This window comes from Oryzias latipes, chromosome 16 (genome assembly GCF_053564925.1).
Source record: "Oryzias latipes strain Hd-rR chromosome 16, Olatipes_Hd-rR_3.1".
Classification (NCBI taxonomy): Eukaryota; Metazoa; Chordata; class Actinopteri; order Beloniformes; family Adrianichthyidae; genus Oryzias; species Oryzias latipes.
In genome coordinates this window covers 7,511,773-7,533,682 of record NC_136252.1, presented here as the reverse complement: position 1 = coordinate 7,533,682, position 21,910 = coordinate 7,511,773, and the positions used below count along the sequence as shown (strand labels likewise).

Here is a 21,910-nt window from a genome sequence, read left to right as displayed (position 1 = left end):
GTGCTATCCATGTCTCATTGGTTTTTAATAGAACTTTAACTCAGTTACTGACTGGCAATTTAACATGCAAGGGACTGTTTAGTTTTCTGTTGATTTTGTTTTTTTTATTCCTTTATTTTCTAAATTCAGAAGCTTACCTCAAAGCAGATTTCATCAAGAACAATTAAACTGGTTAAAACCATCATGGCATGCAGCAGTGCGTGTTTGCATTTAAATCAGTTAATACATTTGCATCAGTTAGACTTAATTTACTGATGTGTTGCACATATGGCCTAAAGTTCTTTCCTGGCTCCTGCAGCCAATTCTGCACACAAATCTGCTACATGTTAAGCAATCAGCCCTCCCACACATCTACTTAAAAACACAAATTATGACTGGTGCTCTGCCCAGCACTTGCAGGCACCCAAAGAATGCTAACAGAGGAACATAACACGATATTAAATACCCATTTCACATTCATTCCACTGTCTTCTGTTCAAACAAGTTTCCGATGCTTTTTTTTTTTTTTTTTTCGAGCAGTGAAGCACCAAAGTGTCCAAGTGTTCCAAATGTGCAACATTCACTGTGTAATCTTGAAATGAATGGGAGGGTCACCCTTTGACCAGGGCACTCATGTTTAAGAAGTGATTCAGAATCAGTACAGTGGCTTTGGGATCCAAATTGTCTCAAATATGGGAGGTTTTTCTTCTTTTTTCAGCCGCAGCAATGAACTCAGGGAGACAGAACATTTACACTGCAGGATTTTTGATTTGTTTTTATATAAATGGCAGAATTGTGTCATAAAAAATAATGTGTCTTTGGTCTTTTTCTTCTCTAAAAATAAAGCTGGCTCAGGAACAAGGGCAAAACTGAGGGCTTGTGCTTGGAAAAAAAACCTTTTTCTCCCTATATCCCAACCCTCCCCCCTTGTCTTCCTTATCTACAAAGCACAGCATTTATGTCTTGTTAATTGTACTTTGCCTCCATATCTTCATATACAAAAGGACGATAGATGTCTAAAAATGAGACTGAGCAGAAATCGGATTCCACCTGCTTTCTTTGTGTTTTCAGTTTGTCCTTGCATGTATTTGATGCTCTAGCAAAGCGTTTTTTGATTCCTGTTGGACAAGCCGTGTGGTCTTCACATGACCAATCAAATAAGTCAAACTGCCTGTGTCCCTCCCCCCAACCCCACATGTCCTGCAAGAAAATCTGGCTCCAATTATTATTGCGCCCCAAGGGGAACTTCCAAAATTCCTCCCCTTCTCATTTGTCTGAAATGAAGCTCTCTAGTTTCCTGCGATTTGCTGAAATATGTCTTTTGATATTAAATCACACCGTCTCCTCTGGCTTCATGACCAAGACAAATGTTTATCATATTTATTTATGTCATTGGAGATGACCCCGCATCTCAGCAATGCAAAGACTTGGCTGCAGTCTCTCGTGTTATGTTGATTATGAGTAAGAGACTCCAAATAAGCTGAAGTTAAGAGATAATTTGGAAGGCACATGAGGTAACTGTGGTTTATTTAATGTGAAAAGCGCTATTTGGGTCAGGGAGGGTGATGGAGGTTCTTTTCCAAAAGCCTTAATGAATCTAGAGTGACACACCCCACCCAAATCTTTCAGAGCTCCAAGTTTGATCTATATTACACTGTTGATAAATGTGGTTCCAAATGCTGATTAACGATCTGTTTCACTTGTTTGTATGTCAACAAGTCTAGCTAAGTCCAGTTATATGTTACTGATCTCCATAGCTATTGTTTTTGTACTTCAGGCTTATCGTCATAACATCATGATCTAGTGGAGGTCTTTCTCAGAGGAACAAGGAAAAGGAGACTTTGTCTAAAAATTACCTCTGACAATGCTGAAACAATCTGTAGCCATAGTCATTTTACCATTTAGCCATATTTAATGTCCCAACTACAAATAGACAAATCACATTGAACTAAAACCCTGATGTATTATTCAGATGGGAAATTTAGATTCTTTGTGCCTCGTAAATTCATCAGAACCTCGTCCTTCAAATGGTAAATAGATGACGTAAAGTTTTGTGGAAGCTGTTAAGCTGCAGAGGCAGCTCTGCCCACTCCTGACATATCTCTTCATCTCCACTACCTTATTACAGTTTGTTTATACTGTAAAAGTCTGGTGTTTTCATAGACAGAAATAGAAAGCAACGGCAACATGAGCCAGAGTCTCCAGACTACTGTGCTATCCAACCAGAGCCGAAGCCAAAGTTAAGCTGGCATGAAGCAGACCTTTATTACAGGCAAATGATTTGACCCATGTGGTATTCTTTATCTGAGGTTTGCTGAACAAGAACCAGAGGTTTGATTTAGTCATGAATCTACCTGTTAGAGTAAATGCTGCTAAAACACTGAAAGGCAGAAGAATTGTCAGAATTGAGGAAGATCTGAAGTCAGAACATCTTTGCAGCGTCAAGAAAAAAGACGCAAAGTATTCTGATGTAGTTATACCGATGTTCTTTGTTTCAACTACGTATAATGCCTTAGTCACAATAGCTCTTACAGGTGGAAACGAGCTGTCTGCAGGTGAAAGATGGGCTAACCTGTACGGGGCATGAGGGTGGTCGGTGATCCCACAGAGCAAAAATGTTCAGGCACATTTTTCTACGTACATGATGCGAGCGACAGGTCAAAGTGAAAACTTAAACAAGGTTAAGTAAGGATGAAGTAGGTGAGATGCAGGCATGTCATACAGATTTTTTTAAAGCCCCCAAATTCTGCACACTAAGTAGGGAGTCTTTAGTGTTGTTCAAGTGATAAGTGCGGGCTCCTTACTTTCACCCTGAATGTTACAAATTATGTAACCAGAGTGTAGTTGATGTCTGTATCCTACAGGCACTTATGTATCACCTGTACACCCCGTGCGTGCAGCAGTTGCGTGCAGTCAGTAAAAAGCCACCTTATTAATGACTAGAGTGCGGCATTAGGGCACCGTACAACAGCAAGTATGTCATAAGTCTGTGAGACTTCCATTATCCTTACAAGATTACACAATGCACCTACCAAAGACCATGAAAATGGTACGTTCCATTTTCATGTCATCTTAAGGTGATCGCACAAGCTCAAAAGAACTGCAAGACACACCTGCGCTCTACGATTCTTCACGGGCTCAAAAACCCCCAAAACCAGCAGCACCTGTAAATGTGACGTACGGGTCTGATACATGTGGCCTGGCTGTTCAGACGGAGGTCACATTTCAAAAGATTGGATACGTATCGGATTCAGGACCACATACCCAAGTGGCCTGGGTCAGATCGGATCTGTGTCGATCAGACTGTCATGACAAAATCAGATACAGGTCGCATAGGGGCAAAAAAAAATCGGAATTGGGTCTTTTCAGCCTGCAGTGTGAACGTAGCCATTGATACGCTACAAACGTAATTCTGCGTTGACGTAGGCAGGAACAAGAACATAAACATCAACCATGGCGGACGACGCTGCTGAGACCAGTCAGTGGAAGGGAAGCGAGGTCACTCATTGGATTAATATTTGGGGTGACATCTCTATTCAGGCCAAACTCAAGGGCTCTTATCGCAACCGGGTGGTTTTTGAAAAAATTTCCAGCGAAATGGCCGAGCGTGGTGTTGAACCTTTCCAGGGATCACTTTTTTTTTCCCCTTTCCGACCGTGGTCAGAAGTGCGGGGTTCACTTCCCCATTCGGACCCTCAGATTCTCCAGAGTGGGTTCATAAAGAGTCAATAGCAGTTCTGCTGGGGGGGAAGCCTTCTTTTATTACCGTTCTCCTTCCTCCGTAACACACAGCATCAATGCCCCTCTAATTCCCTCCTGCGCTGCACGCGCCCTCTCCTCTCTCCTAAACACACACACGTGCGGCCCCAGCACATACACATCCCCATTCCACAACAGTCGGTACAGACGATCCTGGCTCTACTTCTTACAATGAGAAGATTGTAATTGTGCTGGCTCCTTTGTGAAAATGAATGTAATAATGCAAAAAGAGCTCCGCTGCGACAACACTGTTGTTGACATCCATTGGTAACGTTAGCTACTTCCGCAAAGAACGAGTGACGCTGTCACCGTTGAGCACTCTTCTGCGCATGCGGGTCACTTCTGGGTCATTTCACGTTCACAGAGGAGATCACAAAAGTTCGCATTTAATTGGAAATATGAAGGGCCTTGCAAAAGAATCGGATTATGTCAGCATCCTACAGGCACTTAAGTATCACCTGCACACCCCCTGCGTGCAGCATTTGCGTGCGGTCAGTAAGAAACCAGTTCCTGAACCCTCAACAGTGTGTTGTAAAAGTCATTGTACACGTCCCCCATAGCTCATAAGTGCATGTAACTTCCATTATCTTTACAAATATTTCATGATACTCTTACTATATGCACAACGATGGTATGTTCCATTTCATGAAGTCCCTTCAAGTGGCTGCATTAGCATCAAAGGAAGTGCAAGACACCCTCCCGCCCCCTTTTAAAATGCAGCCGCTTCTCTCTATGACCCTCCACAGGCTGGATGATCCAAAAACCCGCAGAACCCGTGTGGGTCAACCCCTATACAAGTGCATGTAACTAAGGCCTATGGGAGACCCTGTGCCACATCCGTGGCAGGAAAAAAAAACATTTTAAAAGACTGATTAATGCTTTTGAATTTATCTTTTTACTACTCAGAACAAACCCAAACTTTACCAGATGACGTGTATCATAAACAGGGATCATGAAATAACGTGTATCTCTTTTCCCTGCAGACGTGCACTAAATCTCGGCATTCTGCGTGATCCAGGCTCAGAGGTGGAAGACCGTCAGTATCAGATCGACCTCCAGTCGATCAACATCGGAACTGCTCAGTGGGAACAACTCAAGCCAGAGAAGGAGGGACTGAAGGGCGGAGCAGCAGTGGAGAGCGAGAGGAGCTCCCAGAATCCAGCACTGGAATGGAACATGGCTAGCAGGTCAGCGCAGGTTCTTCGCACGCCAAAAAAATGTTTTTTTTTTACCTTAATTGTCATTTTTAATAATGAAACTATATATACTGTACAGTAATGTCAGATTGGTATGTAGTAAAGTTAGCTCTCTGTGGTACATCTAATAGTCCAAATTTTAAAAACCATTTTTTAGACTCAGAAGCCTAAACAAGCACAAATGTAACAGCCCCTTTGGCTTCAAATCCTTTTCCTCATTTGGTTTTCAGAGAAAGCAGGCTCAAAAATTCCAGAAGCATTGGCAGAGTCTAGATTTGTTCCCTATCACCTAAAATTAAGCCACATGGAAGACTGCATTGCAAAGTCAACACAGGCCTGATTGAGACTGAGTTCTCAGGTCATCAGACTGGCAGAGAACCACACACCTTTCTCACAGGCAGCCAATACAGAGTCACAGTCACTGTTTTATGGAAATCAATATTTTTCTTGCTTTATGTCTTAAGCACACATGAGTATACACAGACACACAATAGTGATAGTTTTGGAGCTCTGCCAGGAAAAGGAGCAGATTACTGTTGTTCCTGGTGATACTGATGCCTGAGCTCCCTGCTCTCAGAGCTGCACACGGTGTTATTGTGGCTGCCTGATGAGGTTTATTTACTGTGGATTCTCTATGTTAAATGGCCTGTTTCATGCTTTTCATAAGCCTCTCAGAGTAAACTATATCCATATACATGATAATATATTACCTTTGGTACGCTAAAGAGCGATCTTTTATTAAACATTAGTTATTTTCGCAGCTCATTTTCTTACCCGGAAGTAAGGCAAGTAAATCTCTGAGGCTCTGCCTCTCGCTACTTCTGGGTGTTCATGATGTCAACCTATAGCTGGCCTCAGCAGCGTGTCTGCGTTTTACCCATGAAAACAACATTCCAACTTTTGCAAAGATGAACGTGCACATTGTTCATATAAAATGAAAGCGTTTAGCCGATCACTGCTAGCTCCATGGAGAAAGTGGGTGTGTGTGTTAGCCTGGGGGTGGTGCCGGCAGCACAGACTCTTCCTGGAAGGGGCTGTTCCTCACTTTGTGACATCACAATGTGAGAAGCCGCTTTTGTCTGGTTTGGGAGGGGCTGGTGCTCAGAGCCCAGGTTTTTAGAAGAATACTCAGAAATACGTGAATGGGTCAAAATACTGCTTTGGGGTTGTTTGTAGTGTGGAATGAACATTATAATAGACCATAAAGCTCAAAAAGTTGATTTTGCATAATATAGATCCTTTAAAGTCTAGTATAGGATTAAAAATGATTTTAAAGGATTTTACCACTGCACAGCCTAAACACACTGCACTTAAGCCAAATATTTGACCTCTTTATAATTAAAAAAAAAAAGAAAAGTAATAACGGGTTAAAAAAAATAGTAGTATTTTTTTATAGTAAGTATTTTTACTGCATGTGGAGGCCTAGCGAAGCAGCTGTTAAAGACCCTCTCCAGTGAAAATGTTTTTTTGGTGTTTGTAACATGTTCTTGTTGCATTTGTCTGATGATGTAGGACGTATATATAAAAAAAAAGCTTAAATTTGCATTTTTAAGTATTTTCTTTATTCAAATTGTCGTCAATCAGGAAAAAACGCAACAATGCAGTTTAAAAAAGATTGTATTTGTAACATAGAACACATGCTAGGCGGGCCATAAGCTATCTACTCCGCTCCATTCGGATCCATCCTCTGTCAGACAAATCGATCCATGAACGTCTTTGTTTTTATCGTCTGAGCTGGAATCTGGATCAAAACTGTACAGCTGGATAGCTCAAATATTGTTCACCATTTTTGTTGCAAAGATAATGTAAGGTGTGGGGGTTGTCTATAAATTCTGTCATCGAGAGGAAGGTCTCTGAAAGAAAATAAGTGACAAGAACTTTCTCTTCTGTTAATCTTTTGATGACATTGCTGAGACATTAACTGTTTATGAGTAATTTCTGAAAAAGACCCCTATCTCAATGCTGTGTTGTTTTTTTCTGTATTTTAAGCACAATAACCTCTAGATCTAAAATCTTTCTAGCCTATTGAGGTAAGGGAAGTCATGTTCACAGCTTTACTTGTCGACTCCAATCATGTGGAAGGATAGCACCTAAGATTTGCCATATTTTGACGCACAGAATTTCCATAGATTACACAATTCCTTTTTTTTCATTGATACAACCCCACTTGTCCAAGCTTTAAAGCTGCTGCATGTTCAGTTCCTGTAGTTTGGGATCTGCAGTGCTCTCAGTTTTCAAGCTGAGGCTTTGTGAGGAAATTCCAGCACGTTGAATGGACAGACAGGATCTGTCCTCATAATAGTTTATATTTACAGCCAAAAAAAGGCTCTGTGGCATAGAGCTGTGCGTTCTCTTCCTTGCCCCTCATGTGAGCCGGTCTGGGCAGACCTCTCTCCATGTTTCTGATGATCCTGTGTGGTAATGAATAAAAGAAAAGCCACTTTCACCGTCTTTAGTTGCTTACAGTTTTCCAGAGCAGTCCAAGGCTCCTGTCCGGCTGGTAAACCGAGCCTCATGCCTCCTAGCTTAACTGGTGAATGATAGCACCTGTCCACTGCAACGAGACGCTCATTGTTTCAATCCCTGTCTGAGAGGAGATTAACCAACGCCAATTGGCCTCACTTTTGCCCCCCCGCCCTATCCACATACACATACCTACACACTCCATATGCAGAGAAATGTGTCAGAAAATAATCCCTTAAGGGCACTGGTAATGCACATTTGTGTAGCAGAAGTGAATATGATATTGGTTCTGGTATAGTACTGTATTCGAGGCCACCTAGAAGCAAGGCCCTTTATAATCCTGGCCAACTATAAATATTGGAAGCTGCACCGCTTGATTGTTTTAATAGCAGCAGATGTGGCAATTAACACCACCTTATAAAGCACTCATGTATATTTGTTTCACTGCTAACAAATGTTCCCACAAATATGACTTGATTGTGGGAATGAGCATTAGTGAAATGGAGAGAGTTGATATGAGAAAGTCCCAGCTTGATCTTGTATATACAAGTAAGGGGTGTTCCCAATCCAGAGTTGTCAAATAACGTCTCACAGTGTAACTTTATTCAAGCTTCCAGCTAAAATGTCTACCAGCAAAAAACACTTGAGGAAATTTGTCACAGATTAAGCCTGCAAGCAAAGGTCTTTGTTGAAATCAGCTTCTTTGAGTTTAGCTTTGCGCTGGTTTCAGTGGGAAAAAACAGAGCAAGCTGAATGTCTGCCTTTCAGCTAAAAGCACAATAGCTTGGCTCAAACATTATGTGGTTTAGTCTGTGCTGAGTTGACTTGCCAATACTTGGCAGATGCAAGTTTTTACAACACATTTTCAATGTCAAATCATAATGGAGGACTTTTTAAACGGATAGGAAGCCTCTCTGACGGGATGTACTTTTATGATTTCGATAAAAAGGAATGGGTGTGTACATGGGACACACGTGTTAAGATTATCCTCCTGACATGTCTGCATGTGTGTCTGCACAGCATCAGGAGACACCAGGAGCGTCGGGCCATCGTCACGCCCATCTTGACAGACTTCTCAGTTCGAGTTACTGCTGCCCCAGCCATCATCTTTAGCAAGAGTCTCTCCCCCGACTCTGGACCAACTGAGGTGAGTGCTGTGCATGAACAAATAGGATCTGTGTTGTGAACCGAAGGGAAGTAGGACATCAGATACGCACACCTTTAGCAATCATCTGTTTTTGAATGTATATCAAAGTATGAATTTGGTTTCTTCACAGGCTGCATGTTTTCATTGTTTTGCATTGTAGAAGTTGACTCACCACTGAAACCACTTGTGTTTACGTCATCACCATGACCTGTTACAACCATTGTTTCTGCTTCAATGATTATGTGACACGTCACAAGTATTTATGAGTTTCTCCCAACAGTCAGTCGGGGCTTCATTAGGAATCCCCTCAGCCGGTTCCACAGAGGTTTTTGACCTCCAGGGTTCAAACATTTCTACTTATACAGCTGATGTTTCTGGCAGCGCTCTCAGAGACTTCCTGCCTCTTTGATGCCTCGTTTGACCACACTAACATGCCCCTGACAATGTGTAACAGCTAATCTACACTTTGTACTGGGAGTCTGTACACATACACACAAACAGTATTTTTTACTGCTGATACATAAAAGGAGTCCTGTTTGTTTTGCTGCTACTATTAATAGCAAAAACACAGTTAATACTTCATTGGTAATGAAATAAATCCTTTAAACTCAGGTGTTGAGTCAAATGTGAGCAAATGTTTTATTTTTTGGCCAAGAAGTGCAAATCACACCAACAAATCACTCAACGCAGAAAACATATTCACCTCTTAAGACTATAATTTGAGCTAACCCTCCACACACAGAGAGGGTGTCACAGTTAAACAGAATTAACTACTTTGTAATCTATCCCAAAATGTGATGTCCACGCATGTGAACATCACATCTTAAGACAATTAAAAAAAACAAAGCAAATCATAAAATAACAACATTACAGTCTAGAATTCAAAACTAAATTCCAGAAACCACAACACAGTTTCAAAAAAGATGAAATGACATAGAAATACTATTTTTCAGAAAACAAAAGTAATTTCCAGAAATTAGAATGTTAGAAAACGAAACACAATAAGATTCTATCACAACAAGCTCCACATCACAATAAGACCCAATGCATTACCCCCCCCCCACACACACACACACACCACCTAAAGACACAATGCAGACTCTCACAATCAACCCCCCTCATAATAGACTGCTGCTAAATGTTCATAGTCACTTTAATGACTGAAGCCTGTTTATTTATCACTGAATGCTGCTCTCTATTTTATTTTATTTTATTGCCATTTTTATTCTAGTTGATTGTTATTCTATTACTTTTTTCTTTGCACTGTCATACTAATGAGGAACAGCATCTCATCTCAGCTGTGCATTTCTCCACAACTACTATGTGTGAAATGACAATAAACGAATCTTGAATCTTGAATCTTTAATCATCCAATCAGCGATGTCTCATACTACCTACCTTTTCCAGTTTCTTATTGTTTTTCAACAATTCGTTTTCATTTCTAGAAATTACTTTGCAGTTTTATGAAAAATTTTCTTTTTATTTTGTTTCGTTCAATTGTGTTTTGATGTCCAAAATGTAATGTTGTTTTTTTATTATTATTATTTTTTAACTGTTTCGGTGATCTTTAAACTGTATTTGCTTTGAGTGATTGTCTTTTTTTTTTGGTGCCATTTGCACTTCCAGGCCACTGTAGGACCGTGTTGTACAGCAGGCAGTGTGGCTCAGGGAGGCAAGGTGCCTGTTTCTAGGATTTCTATGTGGACTTTCCCTGGTTTTATCTATTAAGATATGTTTTTTAATTGTTTGATTCATTTTTGTTTGACAGTTCTTTCTTGCATATTCTAAAAAGTTCTGTTTGAATAAGGTGGGGTTAATAAAAATGGTAAAAGATTTACACAGGAATGCCAAATACTACTGTAGATATTATAGCTGCAGCTTATTGGTATTACTCTGTGTTTATTGTGACTGAGCAAAATCCTGTCAGATAACCAAGTAACTGAGGTTTTTACTGTCAGTTGTGGTTGGATTTGGGGAACTCACTGAACAAAGTGCAAAAGGAGAGCGGATGTAGCTCTGAAAGTGTTTGAGCTATGGGAGCAAATCAGGCCACAAACAGTCTCTTCAACTTCTTCCCTTGTCTCTGTAGGAGGTGGTGGTGTGTGGCCACTCTCTGGAGGTGAATGTGACCAGCAGTCTGGATTTGTACCTCAGCGTTGCCCAGATTCACCTCCTTCAGCAGCTTTTTAAAGACAACATGGTCGACCTGGAAGCTTCAGAGAAAAACACAGAGGTACGCACTGAAACACAAATACAAGTGCAGGCAGCCACATTTTCAAACAATAAACAGTTTGAATGTAAATTGACTAACAATTATTGAGGAGTTCATTAAAGTAGGTTTTACCCTTTGTTTCAAATGAAACGCAATCTGAAGTATCTCCGCTGACGGTTTTGAGTGAATTTTACACATTCAAATATTTACTTCTTCAGAGAGAGGCTCTCCGTTGTGGCGTTAGTTTACAGTGCGCTGCTCAGCTGCAGCTTTCAGGGCTCTTCCTTTTGTTTACAGGACAAGGAGTTCCCAGGCGCCATTTGCCGCGTCTGACTTCTTAATGAAGCTTTCTAATGGAACACAAAACAGAAATATTTACCAGCTGCGGTGAAGATGGGAGTCATAAAAGAGAAAAAGAGACAGGGGAGCTAAGAAGGGGGGGGGGCTCTAATGAAATGAGATGACAGACTGATTTTACTGTTTTCACTACTTGAAATCCTTCAGGGAGGATGTGTGTACAGAACTGCGTCAGTTCATCCAGATTCCCTGAAGGCATCCAGTGGGTTGCAGCTTGATGTTTTTAGCAGCCAATAACAGTTAGGAAGCAAACATATGACATTCCTTTTTCTTTCTGAAGCAGCTGAAACAGTGTTTCACTCACACACATTAGGGTTCAAGCGCCTTGCCTAGGAAGACACCGCCTGACAGGCTGTGTAATTGAACCTAATCCTCAACCGCCTTCACGAGAGGATCACTGTTAGTGTTATTACACTAGCTACGTTTCCGTTACACATGTGCACAAAACTTTATCCAAATTCTAGAAATGTCAAAAAAAAATTTTTGCAATTACACTGTTTATATTAAATCATAATTATGTAAATAAACATAAACCAACTTATGCGATAATTCATTCAAAAACATGGCCATGGATGTGAACAATACTTTGATTGACAGCAGATACATTCAGATTTCTGCCACGGCACTAGCGCTCATCATCATCTATCAAAGGAGACGTGGGCGTCTTATTCCAGCCATGGAGCGGCGAGCTGCTTACCTGTTGGAGCGGCTACGGATGAAGGGATTTTGGGAATTGGTGATTTTACAGAGAAGCTGTGGATCCAACAATTCCACATGACAAGCTCAACTTTTGCCGAGCTGATGATGTGTGGCGCCTCATGTGGCGCCCGCTGCGCAGCGTTCAAGGTTGCTGGTCACGTGACTCATTTATTTCGCAAAAAGTGTCAATTTCTATATCTTTTAAGAGCCACCTTGTCCAAACGCAAACACTTTTTTTTTGATTAATGCGCTTTGTTTAAAATTGTCATATTTCCATTAGGCGAATTCATTATTGTAAGTCCAATTTGTGCTGTTTCATAGTCAAATAGAAATGCAGCTACTTTGAAGAAACCTGCAGCCTTGCATGAACCAAAGTATGTTTAAAATTAAGGCTTTTAAAACACAGATATCGGAGACATGCTGCTGCATTTTTTGAAGGTTGTTGCTAAAAAATGTGAATGGAGGAAATGATGATGTTCAAAAATGTTTTTCTTTTTTTACATCAATATTCCTCCCTTCGCATTGGGAAAATCTGGTAGTTTAACTAATTAAAATACACAGTTGCATTTTGATTATTGTCAGGTAGTTTTGTAACTGTTGAGTTAATGTGCTAGTGAGTTTTTGCCTGTAAAAGGCCACATACGTTTTAGGTAAATCAGACTTTCTCATTAGGTTTTACAGTCTCATGATATGTCACAGTGGAGTCATTAACCTTGCTGGTATTCATTCAGCCTCCAAACAGCTGCAGAGTGGTGGAAGATCCTCAGAGGATATGTGGTCTGGCATTCACTTTTCCAATCCTCTCTGTTATTATGTTTGTACCTCCATGCCTCTATCCGTGTCGGACGTGTTCGGGTTCGAACATGTGGCCCGTTCTGGTCGCTGCAAGCTCATTTTACAAGCTACAGAGCCCTCTAGTGTTACTTCCGCTGCAGTGTTGTGAACGTGCTCCGCTCCCTGGTTCTGTGTTTTGCAGGGAGTGCCAGCACTCTGTCTTCTCCCTGCTAACATGTGAGACACACTGCCATCAACGCAAACCTGGATCAGATGTAGGTGAAAGGGGGGGAAGCTTTTTGATACAATTAAAATGAACTAAAGTGCGTCTTGAAAACTCCTGTCAAGTGATCAAAAATAATAAACAGAAGGTCCTTTGACTTTTTCCATAGTGTATCATTTTTGCCAACTATCTTAGATATATGCATGCAGTCATAGCTTGAGAGTTTTTTGTGACTTTTTCGTGCAACTTGTTTTAAGGGTTTTACAGAAAAAGAAATACCCTGAAGCTTCAGCATCTGAATGTGGGAGAATTGTTTATGTTGTTTTGGCTTCAAAAACATCTGTGCAGCCTTTAAATTCAACACCGGTCCTTACTCACTCTTCCATTTAACCAAAACTTCTTCTTTTTCCACATGCTGCTGGGCTCAGATGGGCTCTCCTCGATCCCATGCACTGATTTCAAGCTGTTCCCATGGCCACGCGCAGCTGTGCTTTGTTGTTAGGGTTAATGACTTTGTTTTGTTGGGGCTTTAAGGTTCCCTTACAGAGGAAAAGGCGAGCCAGGCGCGTGGGCAAAGTGTTCAATCATTGTGTATGTTTTCACTCATTTCTTGACTCTGAGTTATGTTCTGAATCTGAACACTGACGCACACTGCTTTTCATTCTGGCTGACTGGATACTGGGGCTTGTTGTCCACAGCTACTATACCTTATAAAGAAATACAGCTTCTGGGCTGCCCATTAGCAGATGTTTTCCGCCTAAATTCTGTTGATTATTGGGATGTTTATCAATGCATGAGCTGCGGGCCATGTCAGTCTGACTTCATCACAGTATTTCCCGGTTGATGCTGGTGATGATGAAGTGAATCAGACGGCTTACAGCAGATCTCCTAGCAACCTGGGAGCTATGAATAGCTGTGAGAGCGCTTTGACGGATTCAGATCACAGATATATTGTCAGTAGTGTTACCCAACAACACTGAAGTACATACCTTTATTCACAGACAAAGACCCACGCACACATGGCCTCCACATTCTGCCCACAGTTACGCTTTATGGTTGAACAGCTGATCGGTGTCCATGTGGTTGCACTTTCCCCACATCTTCGTGGCATCTTACCACATCATGGTTCTTACTGTTGGCATCACGTCAGTATAAATAAGCATCTTTTTTTTAACATATGCAGAGATTTGATTTTAAACTGTGTGCTTTATCGTCATGTTGCAATGACACACACACAAGAGAGAGAGGCAGCATGGGTTAGCCATATGCTTACACCGCGTTGTCAGAGGATAATACCCTCTGCTGCAGGGGAAGTTCCACTCCACCTCATCCTGGGATGATTAACGCATGGGAAACGAGGCTTCAGACTTCCTTTAGCACTCACAGACACACATTTTTGTTGCCAGTACACTCTAAAATATGCTTAGACAGTTTACACATACACAGCAGGTATCATGCATCACAGGAACCACAGCTTAGCTTCTCGTCACTGACGTTTGTTTAAAACATTTTTTCCATTTTTTGTTTTAATGTTTGAGTTTTGATCCTTCTCAAATGACTTGCCTGTGTCATTCTTTGTATTTGTCATCTTTGGCCTGTGTGTCTGACTACCTGGTCCTGCTGGGACAAAGGTAGTGACCGGTGCGTCAGCTGAAGGAGTCGAGGGGCCATTTTAGGTTTCAGATTCCTGTCTGAAGGAAACCAGTGGCACTCTCACACTAGGCTTAGCAAATGTAAAGGCTGATGACAAGTGGCTCTACAAAGACATCCAAATCCAGGACAGTACTGGTTAAGCATCAACTATCTGTTGGCTGGTTGAAGGTTATTCCACATCTTTGTGTTCAGTTCATTTCCATAAATGACACAATAGTGAGGTATACATAGTTGGTGATCTGTTCTGCTTGTATTCCTGGAGGAGGATTTAATGTATGTCAGAAACACATAAAACAATTTATCTACCTTTGGTGTCGTTGACGATCTTGGCTCAGACAGTGACCTAAGGCCCGACCCTCGTCTGTATGAGTTTATAGTGAGCCATGTCCAAGACCTCTTTTCTCTGTGATGAGTGTTTCATATTGTCTTGTAGTTGTTAAAAATTGAATTTCTCAATTTTTATTTCCTGTTGACCTTTTTGACTGTTCTTACTTTTGACATGGTGTCCAAAAGTAAGAAGACGTCAGGCAAGCATAAAAGCCAAAGGCAGGGTAGATAAACTCCCCAACCAGATCCGGAGTGGATTTTTAGCAGAACGGGGAAACATAACGAGTCCTCTCTGAAGATGAGCCGTTAAACAGAGAAAGAGACTCCGATCTGATGTTTTTTTTTTACTTCTAACTGTGACAAAGGTATTTCTGTGCAAATGGAGGTGATGTTGAGGGGTAACCTTCTAACCAGCCAACCTAGCTATTCTCTCAGGACCCGATTGCTTTCACCCTGACCTCTTCCTGTTCTTAGCAGTATTTTCATTCACCCTGTTGCTGCTGAGAGGAATAATAAATATATAGGTCTCTGAGCAGTCATTTCCTTTTTAATTTTGGCTGCCTTACATCTGTAAGGTAAATGTCATGGTCTTGCCTTATCTTAAACACACATATTTTCATTGCCAATGTTAATTTCTGTGACCTCCTTTTGTTATTAAACCATTTTTGTGTGTTTCCATGTGTGTGTGTGTCTCATTGAGCCTCCTGTGTGAATCACCTGCTAATTGACAGCCAGCCATAACAACTCACCTTCCCCGTTTGGCCCCTATATCCAGACCAATCCTCTTTTCAAAGTATAAGCATAGCACATTCTTAAATTGGTCTGCATGAAACTCGATCTATTTGAGATCAGTAGCAGCTGAATTTGCTGCCTCTACAATCGGTTTTGGCAAAATTGGCGTGAAAACTCCAGATAGAATCAAAAAGGTTAGAACTCTGAAAAGAGAAACAATCAGGGCCTTTGAGAGAAGACAGGAGGCCTCCACCGTGAACTCACGGATCAAGTGACAACTCGGGTGATCCAGTAGTGCCCTCACTCTGTGCCTGCAGAGGAAATGCGGTCACACACCCAGGAGACTAGTAAAAGCAGGAAACACCAAGCCAACTAGTAGAGACACATTTAAACACTCAGTAGAATACCTTAGTTACTGAAAAAGTCCCGAACCTATGACAGATTTATTAGGAAGTTCAAAAGGGAAGGTGGGGATTTTTATTAAACACCTGTACTAACAACGACACAACAGGTGAAGTTTGAACTCTTAAGAATCATGCAATAAAGAAGCTTTCTTCTTACTCCTCCTTAACTGCTTTGTTCTGTTCATTGGAGAACAAGTTTGCTTCTTGTAAACTCAAATCATTAATTTAATTATTTACATTATAGTTGAATTAGTATTTTATTTTAGAAATAGAAGGATTTTCTATTGGCACTGGTAAGTTTGTCAGCCTCTCCTTGGTTATTTAGATGGATGCTGTTTGGGGTGGTAAAGTGATTTTAGTGAAGGGTTTACTAAATTAGTAAATGGACTTTTTTATCCTGCTGTTTCTCCATTTGGGTTATAAGTGCTTGTTTACACATTTTAAGCTTTTGTAGGTGCCTAAGGCCACTTTGCACGAAGACTGTGAACGGCAGGATGAAAACCATCAGCTCAAATCAGCAACTGCTCTGCCTCCTTAGCTACACCTCTTGGTCTATGACATGTACTTCCTCCATGTGCATATTTAAAGAATCAAACATTATTCCACTTAAACCTCAATCTACCAGTGTGTGGGATAAAATGAAAGGTATACGTCTTTGAGGCTTGTGTCAGAAACCTGAGAAAGTCATATAAACCAACAGAGAGTCCAGGAAATGATAGATATGCATGCCGAAGTTCCATGTAGCCACTTGAGACCTGGTTCAAATACATACCTCAGATGTTTAGGATAATCAAAAGGTGGACTTTTTATGCCTCACCTGCTTGAGATTACTAGCTGTGGTGTTGCATGTCAATAGGTCTTTGTCACATGTGCATTACCTATTCAAACAGCTGGATTAGTCTTCTTGCCAGAATGAGTTCCTGTTGAGGTTTCACAGTTTAAACTTATGAGATGTTTAGGTGTTCAGTCGTGCCAAACTACTAAATCTCCCTGCACTTTAGTGAAACTCCAACATTTCATACGTCTTTAACAGTATTCCTGAGGTGTTCTGTTGTCTGTAGCTCCTTTTGGGTTTGAGCCGATCATGATTCTTCTTGTCTTTTGTTTAAATGCTCCCTAACAAAGGCCCTTGCAAAGCCAGATTAGAAAACAAGGTTCTCGCCTCATTCTTCTAGCATGCTGCACATCTGAGTCTTTGTGTCATTCAGCCTTATGAGCACATCCAGGGAGAAATCAAAGATTTGTTCAGTGCTCTTTCTCTAATTTCAACTCTGTAAATAGACAAAATGCCAGGTTTGTTCTTGTACTCTTACTGTTCCGTACAGTCTTAAGATTTATGTGCTGTTCGTGTTGGTGAGTATGCTCTGTCATTTTTAAATATTAAACAAGAAAATGTCTATGAAGACTCTCATTTGTCCAGGTTGATTCCATCATAGTAGTTGGTTTAAAGGTTGTCGTCTGGACTTGGTTTTTAAAGTTGAAGACGTTTCACCTCTTATCCAAAAGGCTTTGTCAATTTTGAAATAGCTGGTACAAGAACTGGTATATATGTGCTCATGGGAGAGGAGTCAAGGAGACCTGAAAAGTATTGTCTACTTAGACTGCATGGTTTCCGGTCGTAAGGGGTCCTTTGTCCTCAGCTGGGGTTGGGGAGACAGTGGCTATCCTCCCCAACCTGGTCATCTCTTTCAGCTGTTAATGACCTAGGTGAAACTGGTCGGATCCTCCTGTCAAATTATACAACCTTTTGTGGCCCACGACTTAAAATGTTCGCCCATGCGTGTTCTACAAACGTGATGTATGTGAGAGTTAAAAGTCAAGTCTTCATCAAAAAGTGATTCTAAGGTTTCTCATAGCAGGACTGGAGCCCAAATTAATGTGTTTCAGTGTGGATATATTTTTACTAAGTGAATTACTGAAGTGCTCAAATCTAAGAGCAACAGCCTCTGTTTTATCAGCGTTTAGGAAAAGAAATTCCTAACCAATCCAAGTCTTTAAATCTTTAAGACATTGATCATTTTAAACTATGTGAAATGTACTGACTTGACTGATGGATAAAGCCACGTATCATCAGCATAGTAATGTTACCTAATGGAAGCGTGAAAATAGGGCTGGATCGTGAATATGCTATGGTACACAATGGCTAACTCTGCTGTGTGGGAATCCATTTACTTCAACAAACTGTAATCTGTCAGAAAATTTTGAACCAGCTGAAGGCAATTCTACTTTTTTGCTTATTCAGTCAAAAATAGTCAGATGACAAAGAGCTGGAAAATAGGTTTTTGGATTGAAAACAAACATTGTAATATATTTTATGTCATGCTATATGGAGTTACAAACCTTATACCATTGAAGAAATTCTTTCATCATCACTGCTTGTTAAAAAAACCTTGTGCCCTTTTTCTATGGGGTGCACCTTAAAAGTACAGTTGCCTGCTGTGCTAAAGTATTCTGCATTCATTTACAGACTCTGGAGTCATGACCTAACATAGCATCTTTGATGTGGTTCAGTTGAAGTGCATACCAGGTTGCCTCTTTGTTGTTGAAACCCAGTTCAGTGTATATTAACTGGCTGTCGTTGATAGCTGACTTTGCTTTGTGAATGCTGTTATGGCCCACAAAGCGGTGACTTCATATTGTGTTATAAATGTCTTCCCCCCTCTGTTTTTCTGAGGAAAATGGTAGAATGAATTATGGTCGTTAAAGTAAGTATTGTTTGGGGGGTTTTTGTTGTTGTTTTATTAAGATGAGATATTGCAGCTTTCTTCTAGTAATACAAAAGCACAGAGGCCAGCTATCAGCTCTGTGGTTCTGGTAAACAAAAGCATATAAAACAGCAGGGATCTAGCCTGTAAACTTTGATGTATTCAAAAGGACCGATGGTTTTTCCATGCAGGCACCCTGCAAGCAAGTAGCTCCACTGAAATGTGATGTCACAAAGATTTAGTAATGACCTTCGATGTCTTTAAGTGGCAATTCTACCAAAGTTTCAAGGATACATGGGAAAAATCTGGGAAACAGATTTAAGGAGAACTATGAAAGAGTCAGTTCATGCTTTTAGGTAGACATCATAGGGCTACTAAAACCACTGTATCTGCCTCTCTTCTTGTTACCATTGCAAACTGATGTTAAATGTTCTGTAAAACCAAATATGCAATAGTAAAGTTGCAAATTAGTTCTTTCAATATAAAGGCTGAAAAATATCTTGGTTTCAAAAGGGCATTAATTCTTTTTCATGCACAACAACCAGTTTTCAGATTTTTTTGTGGGTTTATTTTTTCAATGTGACCATATGGAATCATGAGCACAGAGAGATGTTCTGGTAATCCTGGTCTATGAAGCACTTTGGTTCCACCATAACCCTACTGCTGGTGCAAAGACAATGTAAAAGACTCTGGTTTGGTAAAAGTCTGCGCGCTGCCCATAATTAAAACTGTATTTTATCATTTTACTAACCAAACAAGGTCCAAAGCCTTTTTTCTCTAGTCACTAGTGTTTAGATTTTCTTGTAACTGTGTTGTTTCTGTTGTCATGCTTTGCTGGAGACTTTTTTCACGTCAGTGAAGTCCCCCTAAACCTTTTTTTTCCTGAAAAGTGAGAGATTCACTTTATTGAGAGTTTGGACAGAATATAAAAGGATTAAACCCAGAAACTTTTATTTAAAATGGAGGCATTTTATTTTTTCCTGTTCACTGCCACAGTCCTCCTTGGCATCTTATGACATCCAGATTTTCATGTTCGATGAACCCTGACCCCAAATTGCAACCTACTTTCCATTCATCTGGAACTCATCAGCCAGATCTATGATATTCAAACACAAACGTTATGCTGTCATATTTGACTCCTTGGCCAACACCGTGAATGGATGGCATTCGGATGATGTGACATGTGCTTCTGAGTAATGGCCTTCCTCCAGTCAAGCTGTTCTGAGTTACACCGACAGGAGTAGGGTTAGGAGTCATGCAGATGCGCTCTGATACAGTTGGCAGTTGGGAAGCTCATAGCTTCACACATTGGGAATCATCCTCCATTTTCCAGTGTTTTGCCTAGAGACTCTGAGGCAATGACCTCATGATTGGCTTTGGGGGGTGGGAGTGAACATGTAAAGTCACACGCTCATGATCATGATCAACTGAGTCCAGAGAGAAATTGCGCTGGGATCTGGAAACAGTGTTTCAGTGCAGCCATTATATAATACAATAGAAAGTAATGGTTGGAAAAGGGGATTTCAGCTGGGAACTGGCCTGCTGCTACAGCCCACATTTCTATTCTAAATTTATTGCACTCTGTCAATGATTAAATTGGCATGAGGTTGATTCTTATTGGCTGCAGAGCTGCACCATGCTTTTGCATATACCTTTGTTCATTTTCAAAGGTCATTGAGAGCGCACAGTTATTTAAGTTTAATAAAAGAAGAGAGCAAATCCTAATTAAATGCTTTTTACTGTGGCATATTTTTCCTTTTCACTTTCTCTCAGTCTTCCGGTCTTCTTTCCCATAATCCCTTATTTCGCTGGTAAGCACATCTAAATATAGAGAAAGAATTTGCTTGCTGGGATTGGGGGCACTCTCTTAGGATTGGTGGTTAAAAGAAGACAGGGCTGTTTGGTAATTGTTATATTATGTGTGCAGCCCAAGCTCATGAAGAGACACGAGAAAGCACTTGGAGTATATGAAAATCTGTGTTTTCCCAGTTATTTTTTTTTACTGCGTTGCAGCTTATTTGTCATTTGGAATTGAGATGCTTCTTAAAGACCCACTCCAACAAACATTGTGTTTTGGGTGTTTTTCATATGTTCTTCTAGTACTTTTCTCATAAAGAAAATCAAGTGCAAAGGTGCGTTTCTGAGTGTTTCTTTATTCAAATCGTTGTGAATCAATCAGGAGCAGATGGAAAAATGCCATTGGGTAAAAAAATTGGGTTGCTCCACACCAACAGTCCCGTCCACAACTCAGAGGTGAATTTCTAATTTCTAACTACTGCTGATCTGCAGAAACTATGTCCTAAAACCACACGTTTTTTTTATTTTGGTTAGAAACATCTTTTTATAATTAAAAGACCACTGGGAACACTTCGAAAACAGATCAAAAGATGATCGGAGTGAAACTTGAACTTGCGCTCTGTTAGATAAACTGACATCATTTTTTACCTGAGCACAAAGAGGCCGTGACACGTCTCCTCTGCTGCTTATAAAACATATATTTCTGGAATAAAAATGCACACACCCTGTAATCATCACAGAAGGGAATGGATATAAATCTGGCTGGGTCCGCATAGGCAGAAAGAGCAGGATGGGCAGGCAGACAAGCATGCTGCTGGGTTCTGTGTGACTCTTGTTCTTGCCTTTGATGACACTGTTTTCAATAGGAAATATCTAATAAGTCAAATATTCTGTTTAATGTGCTGCCAGTAGGTTTAGTATTTGCCCAGAGGTCTTGAAACACTATCTTTGCCGCAGCAATAATATACATTTCAAATTGTCATTGAGCTGGAGGGAGTGATGTGGAGAAAGGGCAGCTGTAATCGTAACCATATGCAGGACGGAGCAGATGAGGGTAGGATAGAAGGGAAACACACCTTTTGTCTGTGTCCTGCACTTTGAAATTCACCCAGTTCTGTTTTTTTAATGACAGCAGTCGCCAATCATTGAATCTGTGTTGAATCCATTAGTGAGAAAATTGGAGGATCCGCAGGTAAATATCTGTATAACTACAGGTCATTACTGCTGTAGCTTAAAATCCTGTGGAACTAGAAGACATTTCCATGTTTAATGGAGTGATTGCAGAAACCAAAACTTTTTAGCCTTCTTGGTACTATTTTTTTCTTTTTGAAAAATATTTCCTACATGCATGTGCCATTTATTTCTAATCTTTTTAGTCATTAAGATCTTGTTTTATCTATGTAGAAACTGCATTTTAACTCATGAAATCGCAATATTATTTTATCCTTCATTTTTCAAGCTTCTGAATACTAAACATTAGAAT

General features: G+C 40.5%; 1 protein-coding gene across 4 annotated transcripts in view; it reads left to right on the top strand.

The window, feature by feature from the left end:
• vps13b (vacuolar protein sorting 13 homolog B) overlaps window positions 1-21,910 on the top strand; it is a 318,767-nt gene that overhangs the window by 210,824 nt on the left and 86,033 nt on the right. For all 4 annotated transcript variants that reach the window (XR_002874967.2, XM_023964361.2, XM_023964362.2 and 1 more), the window contains exons 32-34: window positions 4,722-4,925; window positions 8,418-8,544; window positions 10,634-10,777. Coding sequence is in view for 3 of the 4 variants with exons in the window: in XM_023964361.2 (XP_023820129.1) it covers window positions 4,722-4,925; window positions 8,418-8,544; window positions 10,634-10,777 (475 nt within the window). In the remaining variant the exon portion in view is untranslated. The remainder of the gene's footprint in view (window positions 1-4,721; window positions 4,926-8,417; window positions 8,545-10,633; window positions 10,778-21,910) is intronic.